General features: G+C 45.8%; 2 protein-coding genes across 5 annotated transcripts in view; one reads left to right on the plus strand and one right to left on the minus strand.

Annotated features, from left to right (window-relative positions):
- EDC3 (enhancer of mRNA decapping 3) overlaps window positions 1-2,819 on the plus strand; it is a 61,906-nt gene extending 59,087 nt beyond the window's left edge. For all 3 annotated transcript variants that reach the window (XM_039491183.1, XM_039491184.1, XM_039491185.1), the window contains exon 7: window positions 1,283-2,819. In XM_039491183.1, the coding sequence (XP_039347117.1) occupies window positions 1,283-1,617 (335 nt within the window). In that variant the 3' untranslated portion in view covers window positions 1,618-2,819. The remainder of the gene's footprint in view (window positions 1-1,282) is intronic.
- A 3,052-nt stretch (window positions 2,820-5,871) lies between these two features.
- Window positions 5,872-25,384, minus strand: part of CLK3 (CDC like kinase 3) — a 28,165-nt gene continuing 8,652 nt past the window's right edge. For both annotated transcript variants that reach the window (XM_039491186.1, XM_039491187.1), the window contains exons 3-13: window positions 16,646-16,859; window positions 14,331-14,424; window positions 14,000-14,066; window positions 12,139-12,255; window positions 11,394-11,560; window positions 10,706-10,800; window positions 10,249-10,378; window positions 9,523-9,605; window positions 9,154-9,233; window positions 8,177-8,267; window positions 5,872-6,378 (exon numbers count right to left, since the gene is read on the minus strand). In XM_039491186.1, the coding sequence (XP_039347120.1) occupies window positions 6,193-6,378; window positions 8,177-8,267; window positions 9,154-9,233; window positions 9,523-9,605; window positions 10,249-10,378; window positions 10,706-10,800; window positions 11,394-11,560; window positions 12,139-12,255; window positions 14,000-14,066; window positions 14,331-14,424; window positions 16,646-16,859 (1,324 nt within the window). In that variant the 3' untranslated portion in view covers window positions 5,872-6,192. The remainder of the gene's footprint in view (window positions 6,379-8,176; window positions 8,268-9,153; window positions 9,234-9,522; window positions 9,606-10,248; window positions 10,379-10,705; window positions 10,801-11,393; window positions 11,561-12,138; window positions 12,256-13,999; window positions 14,067-14,330; window positions 14,425-16,645; window positions 16,860-25,384) is intronic.

A 25,384-nucleotide genomic window follows, 5' to 3' on the forward strand; every position in this document is an offset into this window, starting at 1 on the left:
TGGGGGGAATACAAGAAAATGACAAGACAGTACTGATCAGCATGACAAGCAGCAGTTGCAGCATGGCAGATTCTCCAAAATGCCCATCCCCTTCCTAGTTTTCTTCTTCTCTGGCTGGTGAACCTCCCCCCTCCCTGACCGTTTTTTAATGGATCTCTTTGGATATCGTTAGTGAAAATGGCAAACCACTGATCCCTGCAGAGCTGTGGTGGCTCAGCTGAGCAAATAATATGTTTTGGGTAGGGTTTACAAAAGCGTTGGCTGTTTTATAAGATTTCCTGGGAGTAGATTCAGTTAGAATCCAGGGGACTTTCTGCACCAGATTAAAGCATGTTTAAAGCTTAACAAATGTTAGGCATAAAACTCATTGTGTAGGGCCCTAGTGGGCAGGAGGAGAGTAATAGAGGGCCACCCGGAGGGGGAAGGGAGGGCCAAGTGGGGCAATTTGCCCGGGGCCCCCATGAGAGTTTTTCAGGGCCCCTGGAGCGGGGTCCTTCACTTGCTCCGGGGGCCCAGGAGCTTCTTCCGCTCCGGGTCGACGGGGGGTCTGGGGTGGAAGGACCCCCCGCCGCTGAATTACCACCCAAGCGGGACCCGCCGCCTAAGTGCCAGCTCTTTGGTGGTAATTTGGCAAAGGGGGGGCCCCGCCGCGGGTCTTCGGGGCACTTCGGTGGCGGGTCCCGGAGCTGCTGAATTACCACCGAAGCGGGGAGGCCCCACCGCTGAAGACCCCAGGCCCCCTGAATCCTCTGGGCGGCCCTGGAGGAATAGTGGCACACCAGTCTCTGGGCCAGGCTTTACACAACAAGACGCTCCACATTAGAACCTGGTGTTACATTGCAGGTACTACCACATAACCTGACAGAGCTGTTCTGGCAGGTGGTCTCTTCAGGGGGCCAGTTGGTTCATTGAAGTGATGTCCCTCCGGAGGCCTGGGTTCAAAACTGATCAATTTCAACCACGTCCATCCCAAAAGGGCCATGCTTCTGCATGATGAGCAGAAATTGCCAACCTGCAACTCAAGCCTTTGAGTTCCATTGACAGATGGCTGTGGGAGAGTCTATCTAGCTGGCAAGTCTGTTGTTACTTTGCTGCTCCTGAGTGCTAAAATGGACCTCCCTTCGGCCTCTTGCTCTGTAGGGAGGTTGGAAGAATTCTCCTGGAGATGCAGGGAGGGAGGTTGGGAGTACAGTTCTTTGTAGGCAGCTGCAGTTTCTGTGGAGGGGAGGTTCTCTCCTACGCTGGTACTGGATGCACATTAAAACATGCATGTTTCTTTCAGATCTCCCAGATACCCCTGTTGACCTGGTGATAAACTGTCTGGATTGTCATGAAAATGCTTTCCTGAGAGATCAGCCTTGGTACAAAGCAGCTGTGGACTGGGCCAACCAGAACCGAGCCCCTGTCCTCAGCATAGACCCTCCTATGAGTGAAATGGAGCAGGGCATTGATGCCAAGTGGTCACTGGCCTTGGGCCTGCCCCTGCCGCTGGGTGAGAGGGCAGGGCGAGTATATCTGTGCGACATCGGCATTCCACAGAAAGTCTTTCAGGAGGTGGGAATAAACTACCACTCGCCCTTTGGCTGCAAATTCGTCATCCCATTGCATTCAACATAGAGCAGACCCTGCAGTGTATCAGCCCTGGAGCGGGAGATGGGGCAGAGTCCTGCCTAGCAAGCTGTATAAAGGATCCTGACAAGTAAACTCTTGACGCCTTAAGGATGTAAAGTTCTGGAGTTTTTCTTCCAGAAGAAATGTGTATTAAAAACATAAAAATTAAGGGAGCAAATGTTACTGCAAGATGCTTTCTCTCTCTCTCGTGCCATTGGATGAAGGAATGTGGAAGAAGCTGGTATCTAACATTGGGAAAGGCAGCGCCTGGTCACCAGCCAGAGGATGGTTAAAGTGGGTGAGAGGGTTTGTTTACAGATGCAAGTGACTGTCAGACAGCCTGGAGATTTACAAGATGGTTTTTTAGTACTTCTGGGGGGGGGGGAAATTTAGCCCAGTGGGGGGCCCCTTTCAGGAGCAGTTACCCCTCAGTGATGATGTAGAAATGTCTTTGTTACAGTTTTACTGTTTTGATTTTGTTCTTTGTTTTCTTTTATGTTCATAAGAGCAATTATAGTTAAGTCTCTTTCTGGAGCTGCCAGGCCCCTGTGGATGGGGCTCCCTGTTTAGAAAGCGGGTGTAAAGCTTTTGTTCCTTGACCGCTTGCTGAGTGAATGCAGCCCAGGCCTGGAAACTGTGGGGGAGTGAGGTGTTTACCATAGTGTCCTTCCACCAGACAGTGCTTTGGGAAAGGCATTTTCCTGAGGTGGGTTTTTATTTCTCCAGTGAGCTGAGTAACCTCAATGATTCGGAGAAGATGCGAGGGGAACAGGCAGACGTTACCCTCTTTTCTTTAATACCTTGTGTTCAGCACAGGTAGTGTTTGGATATATTATCGTAGAGCCTCAGTGCCCACTTTGCGAGTAGTGCTACCAGTGGGCCCCCGCAGCACACCCTGCACCTGAATACGTCTTGTGAAGCATGGCAGTGCTCCTTTCCCTTTGGGAGCAATAGCCACATCAGGGGGAGGGATCCTCCCTCCTAAAAAGTATATGTGCTTTGTTCTAATGCACTGTTCCACATGGATCTCAGTGGAAATCATAGGGCACTTGCCTCTCCTGGTTATGCAAACTGTAAAGATGTCAAATGCTGTTTGTCTTAATATGCAGACAGCAGTGTGTGCACAATGTGTTAGGGGGGTGTTATGGAAGGCTTATGTTAACCTTTTAGTGGAGGAATCTTCCTCCAGGCCTGCTTGTCAGCTCAGTGTAGTGCTACTAGCTGTATGGCCTCCTGAGCACAGGTGATCTTGGTAGTGCTACAGCAAATGCTGTTGTGCTTGCCAAGCTGATTTGTTAGGCTGCCTTCAGAAGCATCTGCAGTATTGCTCCTGCGTGTACTAGTGCACTGAAATCTGGTCCCTTATGCCTCAGGCATCACCACTGGTAGTGACCACTGTTGTATCATGTGGCTTTCAGAAAACTTTGAACTTTCCAGCTACATCACACTTGAGGGAAGGTCAGAAAATTCTGACCTGAATTACTGTAGGTCGTCTCACCCTTTTTACTTTGCTAGCTGGTTTTGGGCTGCAGACTTTTTCCCCCTATGTGCTGCAAGGAAACCATTCATATTCATTGCACTGCCTAGAGTACGTGGTTTACTGAACCTTTGGCTGGCTCTGTAAATCTATCATGCTGGACCCTTTTATTGTCTCTCAACGTGCCAAACTATCACTGGCTAGTGATGAGAAATATTAAACTTGGACCAAACCAGTGCTCTGCCTGAGAGTTTCTGGGCTTTCCAAATGTCTGTTCTAGCAAAACCGACCTGAGTTCCTCTGCTGCAGTTTGAACTTTGCTGGGAGCATAGGCTCGGCTTAAAGTTCTGCCTGATAGGTCTGTGCTGGCACTGACTGACTTCAAAGCTTCTGTTGGTGCCTTTCCCAGGGGAGCTAGATCTCCTCTTGCTAAAGTGTAGAGCAGCTGTTCTGTGTGAAACACTTGGAGCTACTGTCTGGGTATTCAGCAACTGAACTCATGAAGAAACTGCAACCAGCTGGGTTATGTGGGGATACAAGTCAGGCACTTGTATGCTTAAAAAAACAAACTGTTAGGAACAAAGGCTGAGTGCACCAATCAAAGTAAAAAAGAAAAGAGGGTGGCTGGGAAGAGACTGTCTACCTGAGCAGTGCTCCAAGTCACTGAAGAATAGGAAAATACACCACACCCTAATCTGTACAGCACTATTTAATGTACCCTGGGGGAGATGGCAAGTAGGTATTTCATACCACAGGGTGTGGGAATGGTGGGCAGGGGCATTGGAGAATAGCCCTGCTCTTATTCCATGGTACACCGATATCCAGGCAGCACAGTCAGGACTTCCCATGCCAAACAGCACAGAACTCATCTACCTCAGGAGGATAAAGGGCCTGCGGTTCAGCACACTTCTCATGTGGAGGGTTAGACTGCTCAGCTGTGTCCACGGGTTTACGCTTAATGGCCTTAGTGCTAACACAGATTATCAATGACTAAACTCTTCACTAACATAATTGGGTGTATGTGGTTGTAGCTCTAGCTCTGTGTGTGTTTCTCTGCAAGGCTTAGAGCACCTATGCCTCAGGTCTAGTTTCAGCTTAATGCTAAGGGATGGCACTTGACTAGCAAGCAGCACTGGTTAGTGACAGCATGGTACATGAGGGGTTATCCTGGCAGTCAGTGTTAGTGTAAGGTACTGAGGATGTAGCAACGGCCTACACAAGGTGAAAAATTGATGAATCTCTGTACAGTAACTCTGTAATTGCCTTGTTTTCACCTTCCTTTATAAAAGCAGAGCTGCCTATCACCTGTAAGAAAACAGCCTGCTACTTGGCTCCTCTCCTATATTATTTTACAAGCATCTTTAACTTGCCCACGTTGAAGGTTGTTTGGAAGGGTTAAGAAGCACTTTGAATTTTTTCTTTAAAGTGTGCAGCAGTGGCTGAGGTCCTACCAGCCATATTAGAAGAGGTAGTAAGAATTGCTCAAAGGGTTATTTTTTAAATAAAGAATTAAAGTAGCCAGTGTTATTGCTGCTACAGACACTTGATGCCTCTGGACAAGCAATAGGATTTTAAGAGTGGGGGCACTGACAGATTCTAGATTGACTCATCGCAAGCACAACTAAGGAGCTTTGGGACAAGTTCTGTGTGTTACTCTACTAAACTTAATGCATTCTCCCTTCTAAGTAGCACAAGGGTAAGGGTGCTTGCTTTTCTTCTGACAAGCAGAGTTGTATTCTTGCCAGAGGAATGAAATTATTGGCCTTGTCTTAGACCAGATGCATCTTGCTGCACATCCATGTGATCAAGGCTTTGGGATTCTTGGCCCTTTGTCACATAGCTACTGCAGACACATGCTTTATGCTGGATGCAATAGACAACAGCAGGAAGGGATACAGCCTCCCTCTGACCCATTTGTCAGAGCTCTTCATTAAGAAGTAGGCTTCAAGGGATGTTCACATCTTAAATACTAAAAGTTAACATTTTCACCAGTGTGCAAGGACGTGGTGTAGTGAATACTCAGGAGCTGACTTCCCGGGGCCCAGGAAAAGCAGCTGCCTATAAATAAGCACTGGAATGGACTTTGCTTTTCTAGAAAGCAGAAATGCAGCTTTCACTGCTCAGTAGTAACCAGCAGTAGATTTAAGTTCTGCATCATTCCCTCACAGCTTGTCATAAAACATGCACCCTCTTTTCAGCAGCAGTGAATAAAACCCTGGCTTCAGGCACCCAGTGTAAAGACAACTGCACCACAACTCTGTAATGATGATATGACTGAAGCATTGACTTGATGACACAAACACTGTTGTTCCATAATTCATGCAGCAGCTGGGGTAATACCAGCCTTGAAATAAAGTGCAACTATTCATGTGTGTTCAGTGACTTATGTATATGGGAAAAGTTTGCCCCACCTGCAAGGAAGAGCCCTTGTACACAATTAAGCCCAGCCCAACAGCCATTCTACTAGTTACTTTCCTGAATAAAACCAGTAAGGTGCTTCAGGACTCTAGCCAAGCACAATACAAGCAGTTACAAGTGTTTTGAAAAGGGATTTATATTTCCCTGGCAGTTGTTGAAGGGGACTAGCAAATCACCAAGAAGTAACCCCAATCCTCCCCTCCAATACCACAGCCAGACTTGAGATGAACAGTGCAGTACCTCTCTCCTACACACTAGCTAATGGAGAAGACAAAGCAAGGTTAGGCCAGCCCATGCTTGGAAATGAAGGACAGCCTAGAGCCAGCGCAGCAGTAATGTCTCACATTCATAACGATGCCGTTTTGTGGAGAAATATAAAACCACTCTTTATTTAACAGAAAAAATATGGCAGGGTGGGAGCAAAAAAATAGCTGGACACATTCCTACAAGTAAATTATCAAACAATAAGAAACACTTTATTTTAACTTTACAACATATAAATATGAGACATCTGTGCTTTCCATGTAGCTTTCTCCTCCCCCCTCCCATGCCCAGGGTCCATATCACATTGCACCAGTACCTCTCAACTCTCTGCTACAGGAGGGCTGATTGGAGCCTCTACAGCAGAGGTCAGACCCATCCAGGAGTATGTTCATATCCAGCAGGCATCACCACCCACCCATCTGTCATCTGCTCAGGTCACGGTTCGAGACTCGACTACACAGCATCCTTTCCTCTGGAGACAGGCCACTAAAGAACGGGTGCAGCAGAGCTTCAGAGAATGTGATCCTCTTGGAAGGATCAAACTCTAACATCCTTCTCATCAAGTCAAACAGCTGCACATGGTCCGGTGAATCATACAGCATGTAGCTCTGAAACAGAATAATACAGATTCAGCTATGGAAAAATGCAGACAAACAACTGGCAAAAACTAGACATGACCCTCCACACTATATATCTTGAGAGTTGGCAACGCCACTACAGCTATGGCAGGGTGCTACACCATCAGAACTTTATTCCTGAGAAAGCCAAGGGAAGTTGCAGGAGATTTTGGGCATTCAAAGAAAGTTTCAAAGGTTGTCCCTTTACTTCCTCCACAAGCAGACAAAGCTAGGGATGGTAGAACCCTCTGGCAGTGGCGAGTGTCTCCTCCACCAGCTACAGCAGTAGCTCAAAGCAAATGTTGAGGAAGTGTCACTGCTCCCCTATCAACAGGTCCACATTTTTGCCCTCAGTGCAACTTCTGTTGAGGTGACAGCCACCTCTGGCCTGATGTGGCCCATCTTCCATCTCTCCCACATTCTTGCTGCATCCTTGTCTATTAGATAAATTTTTATCCAGTAGAGCACCAGGCAAATCTCTGATGGTCTCCACTGGGTAAGAAGTCACAGGATGCCCACTCCTACCTACATACTACTTCCCCCTTGTAGGGTGAAATCTCTTGGGAGCCATCATATGTACCCTTGCATAGAGCCTCCACTCCTATCACCATAGTATCTGAGCATCTCTCCCATTGGGCAGAGGAGGAACTGGGGCACAGTGATGCTAAGTGACTTGCCCAAGGTCACATAGGAAGTCAGCAGCTGAGTAGGGAATAGAATCCAGGTGTCCTGAGTCCCAGTCTAGCTCCCTGACTACAGAACCAATCTTCCTCTCCAGCACAGGGCTCCTCTGCCCTGTGATGGGGGCACAAGCTGGACCCCAACCTTCCAACAGACAAAGCCCAAGGTTGCCATGCCCAGATGCAGTCCTGCACGGATCCCCTCAGCCTTCCTGCTTGGAAGATCAGATTCCCTGTAAGCTGGGGGTTCTCCCCAAGTCCTTTCAGTGAGCAGCAGCCACATGAGAGGGTTCCCTGTCCTGCCTCAGAAAGGATTAAAACTAGCCAGACATGAGACAGACATGTCCTCAGCTTTCTTTAAGAATAAAGGCAGAATAAGAGTAACCAACATCTTTCTGTAGTGATCTTCACCATCACAGTCCCTATTTCACAGCTGAGGAATTGGAGGCACTCAAAGAGATTTGCCCCAGGCCACAGCAATCCAGTCACAGCTCCAGTACAGAACCCAAGGCCATGAGTTTCAAAAGCGCAGAGCATCCACTGAAGCTGGAGTGCTCAGCACCGTTAGAGACCAGGCTCCCACTCCTAATCCCATCTACAGGACTGTGGTACTGCCAGGGAATTCTAAGGGCTTGCCCATCTACAGAACACAGTGCAGGGAGCAGTCCCGAACTGGCTAGAGGAGGAGCTACATGGCCTAACAATTGCATCCCTCATTGCTGATTCTTACCACACCGCACTGACACAAAGTGAAGTCTTTACTAACTGTGACTACAGCTGATTTGGGAACAGGATCGGGAGTGATTATAAAGCATTGGGTAATAGGCTCTGTAAAAGCTAATACAGCTTAAAACAATTATATTGGGACCGACCAGTCATTCTAGTCTTGGCAAGGTTCTGTTTTTGTGCCAAGGTGCTCCCTGCATATACGGAATGAAGCTACCAATCTGTCTCCCATGTCATTTAGATACTGACAGCAGCACCCCCATTTCCATCCAGTGTCATCTCACTCCAAGAACGTGCCAGGTGACATGGTGGAAGCTAGGACTCTCAGCACCCATTGCAGACCTAGCTGATTTCTATAGAAAGCTTAGAGCAGCGTCTCATACCCGCAGTGGTTTGCAGTTCTCTTGGACGTATCTTCCATCTGATGTGTTCTCATCCCATACCAGGCCCCCCTTGTGGAAGTACTTCTGTTTCCTGTACAATAAAAGGAACTATTCAAGAGTCCTATCTACAAGAGAAATCTGGAGATGCACACGTATGGGGTATGCGTAGCCTCACTGCAAGGCAAGACATCAGTACTAAGACTCAAGCTATATATAATATAAGCTAGCCAGTGCTTTCAGAGGATGCTGTACCCCTTTTCCAAAGCACTTCAGAAAACTATATGCTTGGTATTCTACTAGCCCAGCCAGCAATCAAGGTGGTCTTAAAAGCTAAGCCTCGTTAAAGCCAAGCTAGACGGCTTCTAGCAGCCAATACTTGGGGTTTTAATATAAATCTCACATATAGCACTTTTCATCCACGGATTTCAAAGCACTTTACAAAGATAGTAAAGTATCATTCCCATTTCACAGGTGGGAAAAACAGGCAGAGAGGGGACGTGACTTGCCCAAGCTCAAACATTAGGGTCAACAGCAGAGCAGGGAACAGAACCCAGGTCACCTGACTCCCACTGTAGTGCCCTAGCCACTGGACCATGCTGCCAGAAAACGACAGACGTTTCAGATTTTGATGCTGTTTGCATGAAAGTTCACTGTCTTCTCAGGCAGGAACGGTGACCCTGTCTCAGCAAAAGTATGGAAGAAATCCTAGGCAAGGCCCCCTTAGTGGTATAGAACAACAGGGTTCCACTATTTCTAGGCTGCTCAGCCATTTTTACCAGCCCCTGTACTCAACCTCACTTCTATTTCAAGTTCAAGTCTTTTCTTGACCCTATGATCTCCACCCAGAGCTACAACCCTAGTGTTAGGATTCTGATGTGTGGCTTCTCTGCATCAGAGATGGTATCCCACCTACTCCCCATCACCAGAACAATGCAACAGCCAAGTCAGCTGCTCAGAGTTCAGAAGCTGGTTCTCACCGGGTTTTGTGGATCATCTGAGATGGGATTGGCCCAAGGATTTTTTCCATCATTACAAGGTGCTCACGATTCTCATGAGTCTGTGGAGGAAGAACGACTGGGTTATTTTCTTAGCCTTGAAACAGTCACACAACGAAGACAGGAAGGTCTAAACCCACCCTTCTAAGGATGGACTAGTAGGACAGTCTCCTCATGGTACCCAGAAAAATGTAGGCCCAAATCTACAAAGGTATTTGGGCTCCTAACTTCCCCTGAGTTCAATGGAAATTAGGAGCATAAATACCATTGTTGATTTGGGCTTCATGGCTTAAAAGGGAACTAAAGCTTACACAGTTCAGTCAGGGGTGTAAAGGCCTTGCGAAAGTGTACCTGAAAGAGTGTGAAGCCACGGTAATACTCAAACAGAATGCAGCCAATACTCCAGACATCACACGGCTGTGCCCAGCCCAGCTCTGCAATGAAGAGGAGAGAAATGACTGAGCTTCCAGTGATAAATGTGGAGCTTGAACAAGTTCCTTGCTGGTGGTTTTTAGTTTCCTTTAAAATTGGAGACCCCTAAAACTCAGCTACACGCCCAGTGGATTTCTGTGGCGAGATGACTGCTTAGTCCTCTGGGAGTCAGAGTCCCGGAACAGAGAGATGCCACCTTTACAGTCTGTGCACGGAAGTGGTTATTCTCTGATTAACTCAACTGCGATACCTCACACGAGCATCTCAGATCTCTGCCATCCCACATCTCTGTGACGAGCACTCGCCCAAAGTTCTGGACACATATTTATGGACAATATTTTGCTTAAATGAAAGCGTCGTCTTTGTTCCAGGCTTTGGATGTGATGCAGACTGGGTGTGCTGCCTCAGCAGTCTCAATGCCTCATCTGCAGCACCACCCAAACCTTCGCTCACAAGAGACCCATCACAGCAGCAGGTTTAACTTTTTGTCTAAATATGCCAGTGTAGATTGTTCCATTTCTGCACTCCAGAATCAGAGATTTTCCAGTCAGTTCATTCTTGCAAAGCCCAATTCTTACCCTAATGTACCCCATGGCCCACTCCCCAGAAACCCATCAGTAAAGACAGAAGCGTAACTGCACTCACCCAGAATCACCTCTGGCGGGCGGTAATGCCGAGTAGCAACAATAGTAGTGTGATGCTCATGGTCAAAGGTGGCGCTTCCAAAGTCAGCCACACGGATGTTTGTGTTCCTAATAGATTTCTCCTCACAGCTCTGCAACACAAGAAATAGCGATAAGGAACCTGGATATCCGTATCAGCAGTAAAAAGGGCCACAAAATACAGAAACATCGCACTTGTATAGGGCCTTCCATCAGAAATCTCAAAGCTCTTTAATCTAGGTAGCCAAGTACTCTTCGTTTTTACAGATTGGAAAGGTCAGGAATAGAATGCAGGCCTCCTGACTGTCTCCCGTGTCCAAGCCACTGGAGATGATGGCCCTCATGCTCAACCAGAGAATGGGAAAAAGGAAAACCTTTCTCTTGCAGAAAGAGGCAAGGCATTCAATCATTTCACCCTCTCGCTCAGAGAGGCAACCTACCTTGGTCTCATTGTACATGGTGTCGAAATCGGAATTCACAAAGAGGATGTTTTCAGGTTTGAGGTCAGTGTGAGTCAGCTGGTTGTCATGTAAAACTGCGGAGAGGGGTGGGGAGAGAGGAGAGAAAAGTTTAAGAATCAAGAACTGGACCCTCCATACAGCTATGTCTGTTACATCGGCCCCCTGCAAACACATGCTCCCTTGCCCCAAGGAACCGTACTTTGAACCAGAGTGCAATGTGCTGCACCATAACCCAAGTCAACTGTGTATCAAACAGCTTCATTAAGCTACATAGAATTCTCTTATTTGTAGCCAAGTTCCTCACTATATGTCATCACATTTTAACTGTTAAATATACATTTCAGTCATCCCGTCACGTCCACCACATACAGGCAGTAAGTCTCATCTGTGTGACGCTCACAAGGTTTAGTTTCCCCTCTCTTTCAGGAGGAAACTGAGGTGAATCTAGAAGCCATGTCCTCAATCCACCTCCCTTCACTGTTCTCCAAAAACATCGGAATCGCTCACCTGATTTTAAACTCTTCAGACTGTGAAAAGTGAGACTAGCCAAAATGTTCAGACACAATTAACATGCATGTAAAAACAAACGGGAAGAAAACACTAGCTGGCGAGTAGAACTCACCTCATTGCTGCAGACAACCGTGGCAAAGGAATCTGGGTAACTTACATCTCAAGGCATGGCAGAGCTGGTATGCCATGTGCCGGATCTGGGGGAGGGGATATGGCTGAAAGTTATTCTCCTTCAGGAATTCAAAAGTGTTCTTGCCCAGAAGCTCAAAGGCGATGCACATGTGGCCATGGAAGTTGAACCAATCGGACATCAGGACACACAAACTGGACAGAATGGATAATAAGGATGTTATTGGCCACACAACACTCTTCCAAGGAAGTAGTATTCCCATCCCTCCCTCTCTCCAAGTGACTAGCACACAAACACTCAGTTTACAGACACAGCACAGCCATGCTTCTCTCTAAGCAACCTGGGATTCACCTGCTCAATCATCCAGAGATGCCAAGGACACAGATATCCTAGTGTAAGCAGCAAAATTCTTACACTGAGGGGGGGGGGGGGCGGGAGGGCAAATGTTTCACTATAAAGAACTGTGTTTAGTTAATATGGAAGGATAAATTAACCCAATTCCCAGATATTTAAATAATTACATATTCAGGGACCTGGGAATAAAAGGTCACAATTCGGACTGAAAAAAGCTCTTCTATATTCCCAATCCCAGAGGGTGGATGAGGGAGAAGACGACACCATTTTCTAGGTAGACGGAAAAGACAGGTATTAAGTTTCCATGCTCTTACTCCGGTTCTCCCCCATGCTACCTTGCTCCGACCACTCTCCTCTCTGAGTAGATATACTGACAGCACTAAGCAGCAGCAACTTCTACGCAAGAGATCAAACTTACTATTTGTTGTCCTTGTCTCGCTCTCTAATTTTCTTTAGGACATTAATTTCCAGTCTGGCTGCTTCCCGGTATTTTCCCACATTTCTAATAATTTTCAGTGCCACCTGGGATTTACCTCTGCAGAGGGGAAGATGACACATGAATGGGTCAGACGTGGAGTGGCCCAGACCACCTCAACAAAGAATTGTCCCTACACAAAAAACAATTCCCAGTTTCTGAGATTCTTACCCCATTCCTTTTTGGATGGGGAATGAGAAAGTGTCTCTACAATAAATCCTGTGTTGTGGTCATTTTTCATCCCCTCTCCAAATCGGTTCTCAGGGCCATGCAGTGGGAGCAAACCACAGCCGCCCATCACTGTATTAGTAAGTTATACCCTGTAACTGACTGCAGCATGAAACTAGGAAATGATCCTGGCTTTTCCCAAGTTGCAAGGAGAATCCATCACCCCTGCTTCATCAGCATATTCTTCCACCAGAGGCAACTAAAACCACTTTGTGGGAATGGTCCCCAGTCACCCTCCCAAGGCTTGCTGGGAGCTAATGCACTTATCCAAGTGACACCTTACTCTGCACGTACTATAGGAGTGGGGAGCCCCTCATATATCCACAGGATGGGAGAGGTGGAAATCATCCCCAATGTACTGCTGGCCACACCCCTTTGCTTTCCCTCATCCTCCTCCCTGGCTTCTGAGGGATTGTCTCCGATGCACCTCCAAAGGATTTAAGGACTGGGATTTCCCTACTCCATATTTTACAGTGCACAAGAGAGGGACTCCACCCCTGCAGACTTCACGAAGGGGAAGAATGCTTCCTCCTAAAGTCCTGTGTTCTCTTCAGCCCCATTTATAACTAAGCTCTCTGGGGCAAGGACTGTCTTTTCTGGTGGGTTTGTATAGACCCTAGCTCAATGGGGTCCTGGGCAAAGACAATACAAACTAACAACATTTCCCCCTACCTCCCAAAAATTAAGATGCTGTTCAGGTCACAGGCATGTAGTGCCCTGAGCATATACTACCCTTCCAGCACATTAGAGACTCAGGAAAATGAGAGTTAAGCTTGCACGTTTGCAATACATCACAATCTCTCACAAATCACCACCACTGTCCTAACTCTGCCCCTGTAGACACAAAAGCCAAAGTTCATACTTTGGTGGAAGGGGGCAATCAAGCATTCCCCATTTCACTAAATGGTCACCTGAAAGTATACATCAAGTGATTGTAATTCTGCAGTAGTTACTAGGCTGTAACAAGCCTCCCCTGCAGGCATATAAACACATCTTGTTTCCGTTGGTCAAGCCAAGCCCTACAACACATGTAGTTCAGAGATGTAGCTAAGTGAACACCTGGCAGAAGCACTGACAGTAAGGGGATCATATCCCTTTGGCAAATCTGGGATGGGCATATAATGGAGTGGAGAGCAAGGCCAGCAAAATAACAGCTTGTGGGGAATTTGATGATCTACCCATTCTTGTCTATTAGCAAAAGAAGATGTTGAGTGGAATCCCAGCTGAGGCAAACTAACGTTGAATAACCGCTTCTAACAGAACTGCAGAAAGCCCCAGAATACGATGGCCTCATGCTGTAATCAATAAGGCCACTTAATCACATCTCATCTCTTCCCTCCTGCTTTGCTAGTGACGTTTTTTGAAGGGACAGGAAGAGCATGGTGGCACCTAGACTAAACAGGCCATGGGCTCAGCGCCAGATGCTGAGTGTGGAAGAGCTGGGGATTGTGTATCAGCAGCTAAGAGGAAACTGAAGACCATCTGAAGAGGACAGGACAAATCGACCCCACCTCATCTATGTCTGAACTGACTGGTACATGATAGGTAAGTCACTTGGAGACCAAGGATAGCATACCTGGCATGGTCCACACACTCCACAACTTTGCCAAAAGTGCCTTCACCTAGGCTGCCGACAATCTCATCTAGGAGAGAAAACAAGAGCCAATGTGAGCTTTGAGAACCAGACGGGCATGAGGTCCTGCAATTTCACAGCATTCACATCTCAAAAAGGTATCTCCCTGCTACACTCTTTAAAACAGAAGTGTCTATTGTCTGCTTCAGGCAATTACTGGTCAGCCCATTTATAAGCAATAAACACTAGAGACCCCTCCAGTACAATAAGAGAGATCTTGTCTAACATGGGGATAGAAAGTAGAGAGGTAAAGTTTTACGAAAGGTGGCTGTACATCGCTCTTGGAGCCAATCGCCGATTCTGCACACCAGGTGACCTTCCTTGTCATCTTCCACGCTCCTGCTGCGTTTACTGCTCTGTTGGCTTCTCTGCACACACCGCCCCCCGAAACGCCATCCGACCAATCGCACACAGCGGGCAGTTCCGATTGGCAGATTGAGTTGTCATTCAAAGGTGGAGACGACGATGCGTCGGTGGTTGGATTTTCCAGATCCCCGCATTTCATAAGGCACACAGCATATATAACGATAGGGATATTGCAAGGGACACGTCAAGACACAAACTAACTTCAAAACAGAAAAGTAAAAAACAGCTACAGGTATGTAAAGAACTGTCTCATTAGCTACAGTGTCTGATGCAGCTGCCTCTTAGCGGAAAGTGCCACCCTCTTCTCTGGAAGGGAGCAGCAGCTGGGATGCTCCAGTCACTGGGTTCGTACAAGCATTCCCCCCATGTTTTGCCACAGAGGAGCAGATTCCTCTATGTGAATAGAGGACACTGCCAGCGGCGCAAGAAGAGCGAATGCTTTGCCAGTCACGTCACTTTCTCCAGTGGCAAGTGTGCCGATGGGTAGAGTACACAAGTCAGGTTGGTCAGGCTGTCCAGTAGAAGCCAGATTAGCAGTTCCCCCTCTGTGGAGTCTGTCCCGCTTTCCTTTGTATGTTTATTAATAAACATCTCCAGCTATCCCAGGAACTTGTCCCACCCTTGACCCAATACTACTCAGCCCTTCCCATCCTGATGGAACCAATAACAGAATTGATCCTACATCTGCAAGCCTGACTGGACCCACAGAGGGCCAGTGTCATCGTCCTTCCTCGGAACAGATTTAAAGCTTGAAAGAATTCTAGGAGCAGGAGAGTTAAGTCCCTGGAGAGCCTTATACCTCATAGCTCCTGGTCTGCTAAAGGTAAGAGCTCACAATCAAGCCCATCGCTACTAGCTTCTACTGGAAAACCAGCCAAACATTCCTGGAGGTTCCTTCCTGCCAGCAGAAACACCCCCCCATCAAAGCCAACAACTCTTCTGTCCAATGACTGAACTTTTCTATTTAGTCCCTCAAAAAAAAAAAAAAAAAAAAGAAGTGTAAAATTAGTCACATTCTATCTAGTGAGAGATATGGTGACAGGGCTCTACACTTCCATGTCTGAACTTCCTAACATGTACTCCGCCGTATTCCTTCCCCCAACAAGTCAAGAAGAATGAACTACAGACAAAGTTTAAGAGATCGTCTGAAATGGAGAAAAGTTTCAGAGAGTACTTGACATAGCTGCTGTGAGACTTCACAACACAAAGAGTAGAAATCACAACAACCGAAACCTGCACAGTACCACCACACGCACAGTTGTTATTGGAGCATTTCAATCGTTTAACCTTGGCATTAAAACTCAAATAAAATCGGCTGGAAAAAAAGGCAAATGATGGGCCATTAAGTGTTCCAAACCATGCAAGTATCCAGTATAACCACAGGGGTTAGGAATCAATCACTTTGTTTAAACTATATAAAAGCAACAAACTTGAGAACTGTGAATAGTAGTAACGGGTCCTTACTAGGGTATGACAGAGGCGGTAAAGTTAAGACATTTGGATGAGCATCTCACAACACTTCCAAGTCACTCCATTGTCCCGGGATAACCTCCCCTCCCTCCTTTGCCACAAGTTGATTGTTAATCATCACTAATTAGGAGAGGGAGGTTGTCATTCATTCCAGTCAGAGAGAGAACAGTGACATTCTCAAACAAAACTTCAGTCCAAGGAAACTAGTGACAACAGGGCACCTCTCCTGAGTATTGTGGGGAAGTGGCTGATAATAGTTCTGAGGAATGGGTTTGACACAGCTGCCTTGTCCTAAGGGGTACGAGATTCTGCCACAACAAACATATCTACACTGGAGTATCTTATGCTGTCACAATATAGCAGTATCAACTCAGGCAGAAGTTTCAATATGCAGCAGAGTGGAACCATCAAGCGAATAAAAGAGGATACACACAACCATAGTGGATGCTGCAACAGTGCAGGCCTGCATCCAGGAGTTCCCCTTGTAAGTGTGCCGACAAGTACTGCAGCTGGCTTCACTGCACTCCTCCTGCCCACCCCGTGCCTTGGGAAGCTAGGCTTTATTTCCAGATGCTAGGAGTGGTCTGTCAAAATTAACAACTATTAATGCTTCCAGTTTAAAGACACAGTGAAGTGAAACAATCAAGAACAAAACAGAAGAGGGATTAGAGGTACTCACCCAGTGTATTCAGAGCTACAGAAGGTAAAAAGTTAAAACCTGAACAATCCTGAACTCATCTGGATGCTACTCACCGATGAGGCACTGCTACAAGACCTGGTCTTGCGTTTCCGGCAGCGATGCTGGTGCTTCCTTGTTCGGTGGTGCTCTCTGTCACGTGATCTCCGGCAGTGGTGTGAGCGGGTAGAGTAATAATCCTCTCCGAAAGAAGGGCTTCGGTCTTCAAACCTGTAGTTATCGCTCTCCCGTCTGTCTCTATACCTCCTTTGGTAAGGCATCCTCTCGTGGCTGCATTACAAATAAGAACCCACTTATAAACCTGGGGCGGCAGAGCACACTGCACAAACAACAGAGCACTGCTGCATGCAAAGGCAGCCTGACTATGCATGCTCTTGTGCCCTCAACAAGAGGAACAACAGTAGCAGTTCTGAACTGAACCCTGATCTGGGAGTTTGCACCGTATCACAGGACTTTTGGCCAAGTATTTCAAATGGAAGGGATGTCAGAAACCATGTGGTATTCTCTCCTTTATGGGAAAGAAGGCTTAAGGTGCAAATTTAGGACTAGATTCTATCTATGTGCCTTATCACCACAGTCTGTGAGTACTTTCCTCACAATCCCTCACTTCCCCTATGCAGCAGGGAAGTTTCTTTGTTTTGTTTTTTTAAAACAGATGGGGAATTAAAGCCCAGAGAGACTAAGTGATTTGCCCAGGCAGACAGAGAATCCCAGGGTAGCACAATGGGAACTTACCCCACCATTGCCTTAACAACCACACCATCCTTCCTCTCTAAAGACTAGAGTCCTTCATTTAATTACAGAGCAGGTGCTGCATGCTCAACACAAGCAACCCCCATGTTACTGCACATCTTGACCAGAAAGGATTACCTCTGTGGGCCACAAGGACTGTTCAGTCTCTATAGTCAGTCCCCGGTCTCTGACAAGGTGAATTAAATCTAGATTTTTTTTTATTTAAATCAATTTTTTGAGATAAAATCCTTTTTGAAGAAAAAAACGTATCTAAAGATAATGTATCTTAATTAAAACTATAACTCAAAAGATATCTCATCATGGAATAGGGATAATAAATTCTAATATATTCATGTAATCTTTAAGAAAAGTTTGGTAAATGAGTTCCAATAGTTCACGGATTAGGGACCCAATTTTATGGGGTTCCAGGGGCTTCTGTACAGATTATTTAGGTTAATCTTTCTATCTACCCAATGGGGCTTGGGGCTCAGTCTAGAACAGGGGCGGGCAAACTTTTTGGCCTGAGGGCCACATCAGGTTTCGGAAATTATATGGAGGCTGGTTAGGGGAGGCTGTGCCTCCCCAAACAGCCAGGCATGGCCCACCCCTATCTGACCCCACCCTGCTTCTCGCCCCCTGATGTCCCCCAGAGACTTCTGCCCCATCCAACCCCCCTGTTCCCTGATGCCCCCCAGGACCCCTGCCCCATCCACACACCCCACTTCTTGTCCCCTGACAGCCCCCATCCCCCCTGCCCTGATTGCCCCCATCCCCTCCCCCTCCTGCCTGACTGCCCCTCCAGGACCTCTGCCCCCATTCAACCCCCCCTAGTCCCCGCCCTCTGGCCATCCTGAGCCCTATCCATGCCCCCTGACCACCACCCCAAACTCCCCTTCCCTCTATCCAACCCTCCCTTACCGCGCTGCCTGGAGCACTGGTGACTGGCGGTGCTACAGCTGCACCACCCAGCTGGAGCCAGCCACGTCACCGCACTGCACAGAGCACCGGGTCAGGCCAGGCTCTGCAGCTGCGCTGCCCCAGGAGCTCGCAGACCCGGCACCCAAAGCACTGCGCTGGTGACGGAGCGAGCTGAGGCTGCAGGGAAGGTGGAACAACAGGGGAGGGAATGGGGGCTAGCCTCCCAGGCCAGAAGCTTAGGGGCCAGGTAGGAGGGTCCCGCGGGCCGTAGTTTGCCCACCTCTGGTCTAGGAGACACCATCAGAGATGCTTAGTTTTGCAGTTCTCAAACTGTGGCTTTGTCTCTCCAGAGATAACATGCTTGTTAACAGCAAAGATGTTTTTAAATAAATAAATAATACAGAGAGGTGAAAAATAACAGACCTCAACCCTATTGTCCCTCTGCACATGTGTACACAGAGTCAATCCCTTACCTCTCTCTAAAAGTGGAAAGTTTCAAAAAGTTCAATGAATAGAAGATTGTTGGGAGCGGAATAGACCTGGACAAGGAGAAGAAGTCTGCAGATAAATGTGAGAAGGGAGGAACAGCCAGTAGAAACAAAAGTGAAACTGTTTGAACAGCATATTCCAGAAGTCTTGAGGTCTTTCTGAGTGTAGCCTTCACTGATTTGAGATCTCTCATACCATTCTCTCACTAGAAGGGAAAACCTATAATGGCAGCAGGCCGTAAGAGAGACCCAGTTTGGGAATAAGAACCATTCAAGAAATATATGTTTGCTGATGATGTTTTAAAGAAATCACACCAGTGAACTGGTGGAAGTCACTTAAGCACTTGGATTCAGAGACTGTTGAAGTGATCTCACTTTTAACAGCAGTAGCTTCTTCTGCCGGTGTAGAAATAATATTTTCTTCCTTTGAACTAATTCATTCCAAATTGAGAAATCGTTTGGGACCTGAAAAAGCAGGAAAGCTTGTTTTTCTTTTCCAGATTATGAACGAACAGGAAAATGAAGGTGAAGACGACTGAGTCAGCTGCAGAAGCCAATATTTTAAGCTTCTCATATTGACCCAGTCAATTTAATTTTTTAAAAAATATTTCATTTAACTATTTTTGTTAAAAACAAACCTGATTTTAAAAAACTTGAATGTTTAAATTCAAAAATTCATATGCTGGTTTTGTTAAAATATTATATGTTTGCTGTTAAAGAAAAAATCCAGAATACACGACGTTGTTTGTTTTAGTTAAATAAAACTATTTAAATGTCTGTCTGGTGATGTTCTCCTCCTAATACAACATGGCAAGAAAATCCTCCAAATATTAATGATTAACGTGTTGAATTGGAGATATTTATGAAGTCATTGGGAGGAGAACTATCTGCTTCAATTACCTTTGGTAAATGAAATAACCAAACAATCATTCATTTTCTGATATAGCTGTAAAACTAATCTGAAAAGTATTCTAAATAAATCACTTAAAAATATGTATAGTGTGCACCTTCTAAAAATGAAACCTACATCTCTCTCTGAGTTGTGAGGAGTATGTATTAAGGTTATAACAACCAACAAGAACGCACTTTTATGTAGAAATCCATGATTAAAATCGAATCTTCCTGGCTAGTGATTTAAATTATGATTTAAATCAAATCCACCCTGGTCTCTGATGACAAAATAACTGGCTCTGTGGATGAGGGGAAAGCAGTGGATGTGTTATTCCTTGACTTTAGCAAAGTGTTTGATACGGTCTCCCACAGTATTTCTTGCAAGTTAAAGAAGTATGGGCTAGATGAATGGACTATAAGGTGGACAAAAAGCTGGCTAGATCGTCGGGCTCAATGAGTAGTGATCAATGGCTCCGTGTCTAGTTGGCAGCCGGTATCAAGTGGAGTGCCCGAAGGGTCGGTCCTGGGGCCGGTTTTGTTCAATATCTTCATTAATGATCTGGAGGATGGCATGGTCAGCAAGTTTGCAAATGTCACTAAACTGGGAGGAGTGGTAGATACGCTGGAGGGTAACGATAGGATACAGAGGGACCTACACAAATTAGAGGATTGGGCCAAAAGAAATCTGATGAGGATCAACAAGGACAAGGGCAGAGTCCTGCACTTAGGACGGAAGAATTCCATGCACTGCTACAGACTAGGAACTGAATGGCGAGGCAGCAGTTCTGCAGAAAAGACCTAGGGGTTACAATGGACGAGAAGCTGGATATGAGTCAACAGTGTCCCCTTGTTGCCAAGAAGGCTAACAGCATTTTGTGCTGTATAAGTAGGAGCATTGCCAGCAGATCAAGGGATGTGATCATTCCCCTCTATTCAACATTGGTGAAGCCTCATCTGGAGTACTGTGTCCAGTTTTGGGCCCCACACTACAAGAATGATTTGGAAAAATTGGAAAGAGTCCAGTGGAGAGCAACAAAAATGATTAGGGGACTAGAGCACATGACTTATGAGGAGAGGCTGAGGGAACTGGAATTGTTTAGTGGGCAGAAGAGAAGAATGAGGGGGGATTTGATAGCTGCTTTTAACTACCTGAAAGGGGGTTCCAAAGAGGATGGATCTAGACTGTTCTCAGTGGTACCAGATGACAAGTTGGTCTCAAGTGGGGGAGGTTTAGGTTGGATATTAGGAAAAACTTTTTCACTACGAGGGTGGTGAAGCACTGGAATGGGTTACCTAGGGAGGTGGTGGAATCTCCTTCCTTAGACATTTTTAAGGTCAGGCTTGAGGAAGCCCTGGCTGGGATGATTTAGTTGGGGATTGGTCCTGCTTTGAGCAGGGGGCTGGACTAGATGACCTCCTTAGGTCCCTTCGAACCCTAATATTCTATGATTCTATGACTGGTCAATAACACCAAAGTTATACCTAAAGAAGAGCTGTGTGTGGCTCAAAAGCTGCTCTCTCTTACCAACAGAAGTTGGTCCAACAAGAAAGATTACCTCACATACCTTGTCTCTCTAGTCTGGGACTGACCAGCGATAACATTGCATAAAGTTATACAACGTTTAGAGTAAATTTTAGACCAATATAGTAACACAAGCAGATTTTTATGCTAAGTGCCAAAGGATGCTAGACCTTCCACCTTTATCAGCTACAAACTTCTCTTCCACAATTATTTATAAATTGAAGCCTGAACCTCAGTACCAAGTGCTTCCGTTTTTAAATAGCAAAATAATATAATGATGTTAATACTTTAAAAAAAAAAAAAAAAGGGAGGGGGGAGAGAGTTCCACAAATCTGGTCGAGCTTCTCCTGACAGACCAGACTGCTGTGATCCAAACAGTGAATCCCACTGTGACCCAGGTCCAGTACAGATTAAGGAACTTGCAGGCTAATTGACCCAGATTCAACCTTTAGAAACATATTGATAGATAATGTTTGTGTTTGTGTGTGTTTACTAGGGCTTTCAATTAATTACAGTTAACTCTCACGATTAACAAAAAAAATTAATCACCGTTAATCACACTGAAACAATAGAATACCAACTGAAATTTATTATTTTTGGATGTTTTTCTACATTTTCTAATATATTGATTTCTATTACAACACAGAATACAAAGCGTACAGTGCTCACTTTATATTACTTTTGATTACAAATATTTACACTGTACAAATGATAAAGGAAATAGTCTTTTTTAATTCACCAGTGTAATCTCTTTATTGTGAAAGCGTAACTTACAAATGTAGATTTTTTTTTGTTACATAACTGCAGTCAAAAACAAAATGTAAAATTGTAGAGCCTACAAGTCCACTCAGTCCTACTTCTTGTTCAGCCAACTGCTAAGGCAAACAAGTTTGTTTACATTTACGAGACATACTGCTGACTGCTTCTTATTTACAATGTCACATGAAAGTGAGAACAGGCATTCACATGGCACTTTTGTAGCCGGCGTTGCAAGGTATTTACGTTATATAGAACATTTAGATATGCTAAATGTTCAGCATGGAAGCATGAAGGGGCGTATGATGATGCTCGTTAAAAAAATAATGCATTACATTTGTTTCTGAACTCCTTGGGGGAGAACTGTACGTCTTCTGTCCATTTTACCCGCATTCTGCAATATATTTAACATTATAGCAGTCTCTGATGATGACCCAGCACACATTTATTTTAAAACCACTTTCACAGCAGATTTGACAAAACGCAAATAAGGTGCCAATGTGAGATTTCCAAGGATAGCTACAGCACTCGACCCAAGGTTTAAGAATCTGAAGTGCCTTCCAAAATCTGAGAAGGATGAGGTGTGGAGCATGCTTCCAGATGTCTTAAAAGAGCAACACTCTGATGCGGAAACTAAAGAACCCAAACCACAAAAAAAGAATATCAACCTTCTGCTGGTGGCATCTGACTCAGATGATGAAAATGAATATGCGTCGGTCCGCAAGGCTTTGGATCATTATCGAGCAGAACCCATCATCAGCATGGACGCATGTCTTCTGAAATGGTGGTTGAAGCATGAAGGGACATATGAATCTTTAACACATCTGGCATGTAAATATTTTGCGATGCTAGCTACAACAGTGCCATGCAAACACTTTGTTCTCACTTTCAGGCAATATTGTAAACAAGAAGGGGGCAGCATTATCTCCTGCAAATTGTAACCAAAGTTGTTTGTCTGAGCGATTGGCTGAAGTAGGACTGAGTGGACTTGTAGGCGCTAAAGTTTTACATTGTTTTATTTTTGAATGCAGTTATTTTTTGTACAAAATTCTACATTTGTAAGTTCAACTTTCATTATAAAGTAGCCATGTTAGTCTGGATCTGTAAAAAGCAACAAAGAGTCCTGTGGTACCTTATAGACTAACAGATGTATTGGAGCATAAGCTTTCTTAGGTGCATCTGATGAAGTGAGTATTCACCCACGAAAGCTTATGGTCCAATACGTCTGTTAGTCTATAAGGTGCCACAGGACTCTTTGTTGCTTTTTTCATTATAAAGAGATTGCACTACAGTACACCTCTACCCAGATATAACGCTGTCCTCAGGAGCCAAAAAATCATACCGTATTATAGGTGAAACCGCGTTATATCGAACTTGCTTTGATCCACCGGAGTGCGCAGCCCCGCCCCCCCGGAGCGCTGCTTTACCGCGTTATATCTGAATTCGTGTTATATCGGGGTAGAGGTGTACTTGCATTAGATGAATTGCAATGTACTATTTTGTTTTTTACAGTGCAAATATTTGTAATAAAAAATATAAAGTGAGCACTATACACTTTGTATTGTGTTGTAATTGAAATTAATATTTGAAAATGTAGAAAACATCCAAAAATATTTAAATAAATGGTATTCTATTATTGTTTAACAGCACGATTAATCGCAATTAATTTTTTTAATCGCTTGACAGCACTAGTGTATACATATATGCTGTTAGAATGTAATCAAACAGTTCCTGTCTATCACTGGATTCTCTTAATTCAGAGATAAAAACCGGTTACCTACCTTTCATAACTGTTGTTCTTTGGGATGTTACACTCATGTCCACTCCAAGTAGGTGTGCGCGCGCTGCACGCACAGTCATCGGACGGTTTTTCCCTTAGCGGTACCTGTCGGGTCGGCTGTGGAACCCCCTGGAGTGGCACCTTTATGGTGGTATATACAAGTCCCTGGCGACCCGCTGCCTCTTCAGTTCCTTCTTGCTGGATACTCCCAGGTGGGTCTTGCAATGGACATGAGAGCACATCTCAAAGAACAACAGTGACAAAAGGTTTTTCTTCAAATGATTGTTCATGTCAATTCCACGTAGGTGACTCCCAAGCAGTCCCCCAAAGGAGGGGTCAGAGTTCACCGAATTGCAGACTGAAACACTGCTCTACCAAATGTGGCATCGTCTCTAGCCTGCAGAGAGATGGCTTAGTGCGACAAAGGTGTGAACCAATGACCACGTCACCGCCTTGCAGATGTCCTGAATGGGGACCGTGAGCCAGAAACGCTACACAGGAAGCTTGCGCTCTTGTGGAGTGCGTCGTCAATGGTGGAGCCGGAATCTTTGCCAAGTGATGGATCACGGCCTGTATCAGGACGTGACCCAAGAAGAGATTCTTCAGGATGAGACAGGAAGACCTTTCATCCTCTCGGTAATGGACATGAATAGCTGCATCAACCTTCTAAACGGCTTTGTCCACCCAATGTAAAAAGCTAGCACGCATCTAACATCCAAGGAATGGAGTGTGAGTTCCCTGTTAGCATGTGGCTTGCGGCAGAATACCAGCAGAAAGATGTCCTGATTCGCATGAAATTGGGAGACTACCTTTGTGAGGAAAGCCAGGTGTGGTTGTAACTGCACCGTGTCCTTATAAAGGATAGTATAAGGGGTCTCGGATGTCAGAGATTTGAGCTTAGACTCTCGTCTGGCCGATGTTATAGCCACTAGGAACGCTACTTTCCATGAAAGGCACAGGAGCGAGCAAATTGCCAGGGGCTTAAAGGGAAGGCCCATCAGCCTAGATAGCACCAAACTGAGAGCCCTTTGCGGGGGGGGCGGGGGAAGAGGAGGAGGGGGGGGTGATCGATCAGTTGCCACACTTGACTACAGTCTGTCTAGACCCTTGAGAAAATGGCCTACGCTAGAGTTAGGAAACACCGAATGGCCCATTGATCCGGGGTGGAAAGCCGAAATTGCAGCCAGGTGAACCTTTATTGACGATACTGCCAACCCATGCTGTTTTAACTGGCGTAAATTGTCCAGGATGAAGGGACTTGAGGTCTGCAATGGAGGAGTGCCCTTCTGAAGTGACCAAATTGTAAACCTCTTCCACTTAGCCAGGTAAGTGGCAAGAGTGGAAGGCTTTCTGCTGCCGAGAACCTCCCTAACCAAGTCTGAGCATGCAAGCTCAGAGTTAGAGGTGTGTCCACAGACAGGTCCAGCAGCGTGGTGAACCAGTGTTGATGTGACCACGCTGGAGCTATCAAGATTAATGATGTTTTGTCCTTTCGGACCTTGAGAAGGACTTTGTGGATAAGAAGGAATGGTGGATATGCATACAGCAGGCACCCTTTCAGGGAAAAGGAGGAAGGCGTCTGCGAGGAAGCCCTGGCAATGATTCTGGAAGGAGCAGAACTGCTGACACTTCCTGTTGTGTCGTGTCGCAAACAAGCCTACCTGGGGAGAGCCCCATCTTTGGAAAATACTGATGGGGACAGCTAGGC

Source organism: Mauremys reevesii, linkage group 10, assembly GCF_016161935.1.
Source record: "Mauremys reevesii isolate NIE-2019 linkage group 10, ASM1616193v1, whole genome shotgun sequence".
In the NCBI taxonomy this organism is placed as follows: domain Eukaryota; kingdom Metazoa; phylum Chordata; order Testudines; family Geoemydidae; genus Mauremys; species Mauremys reevesii.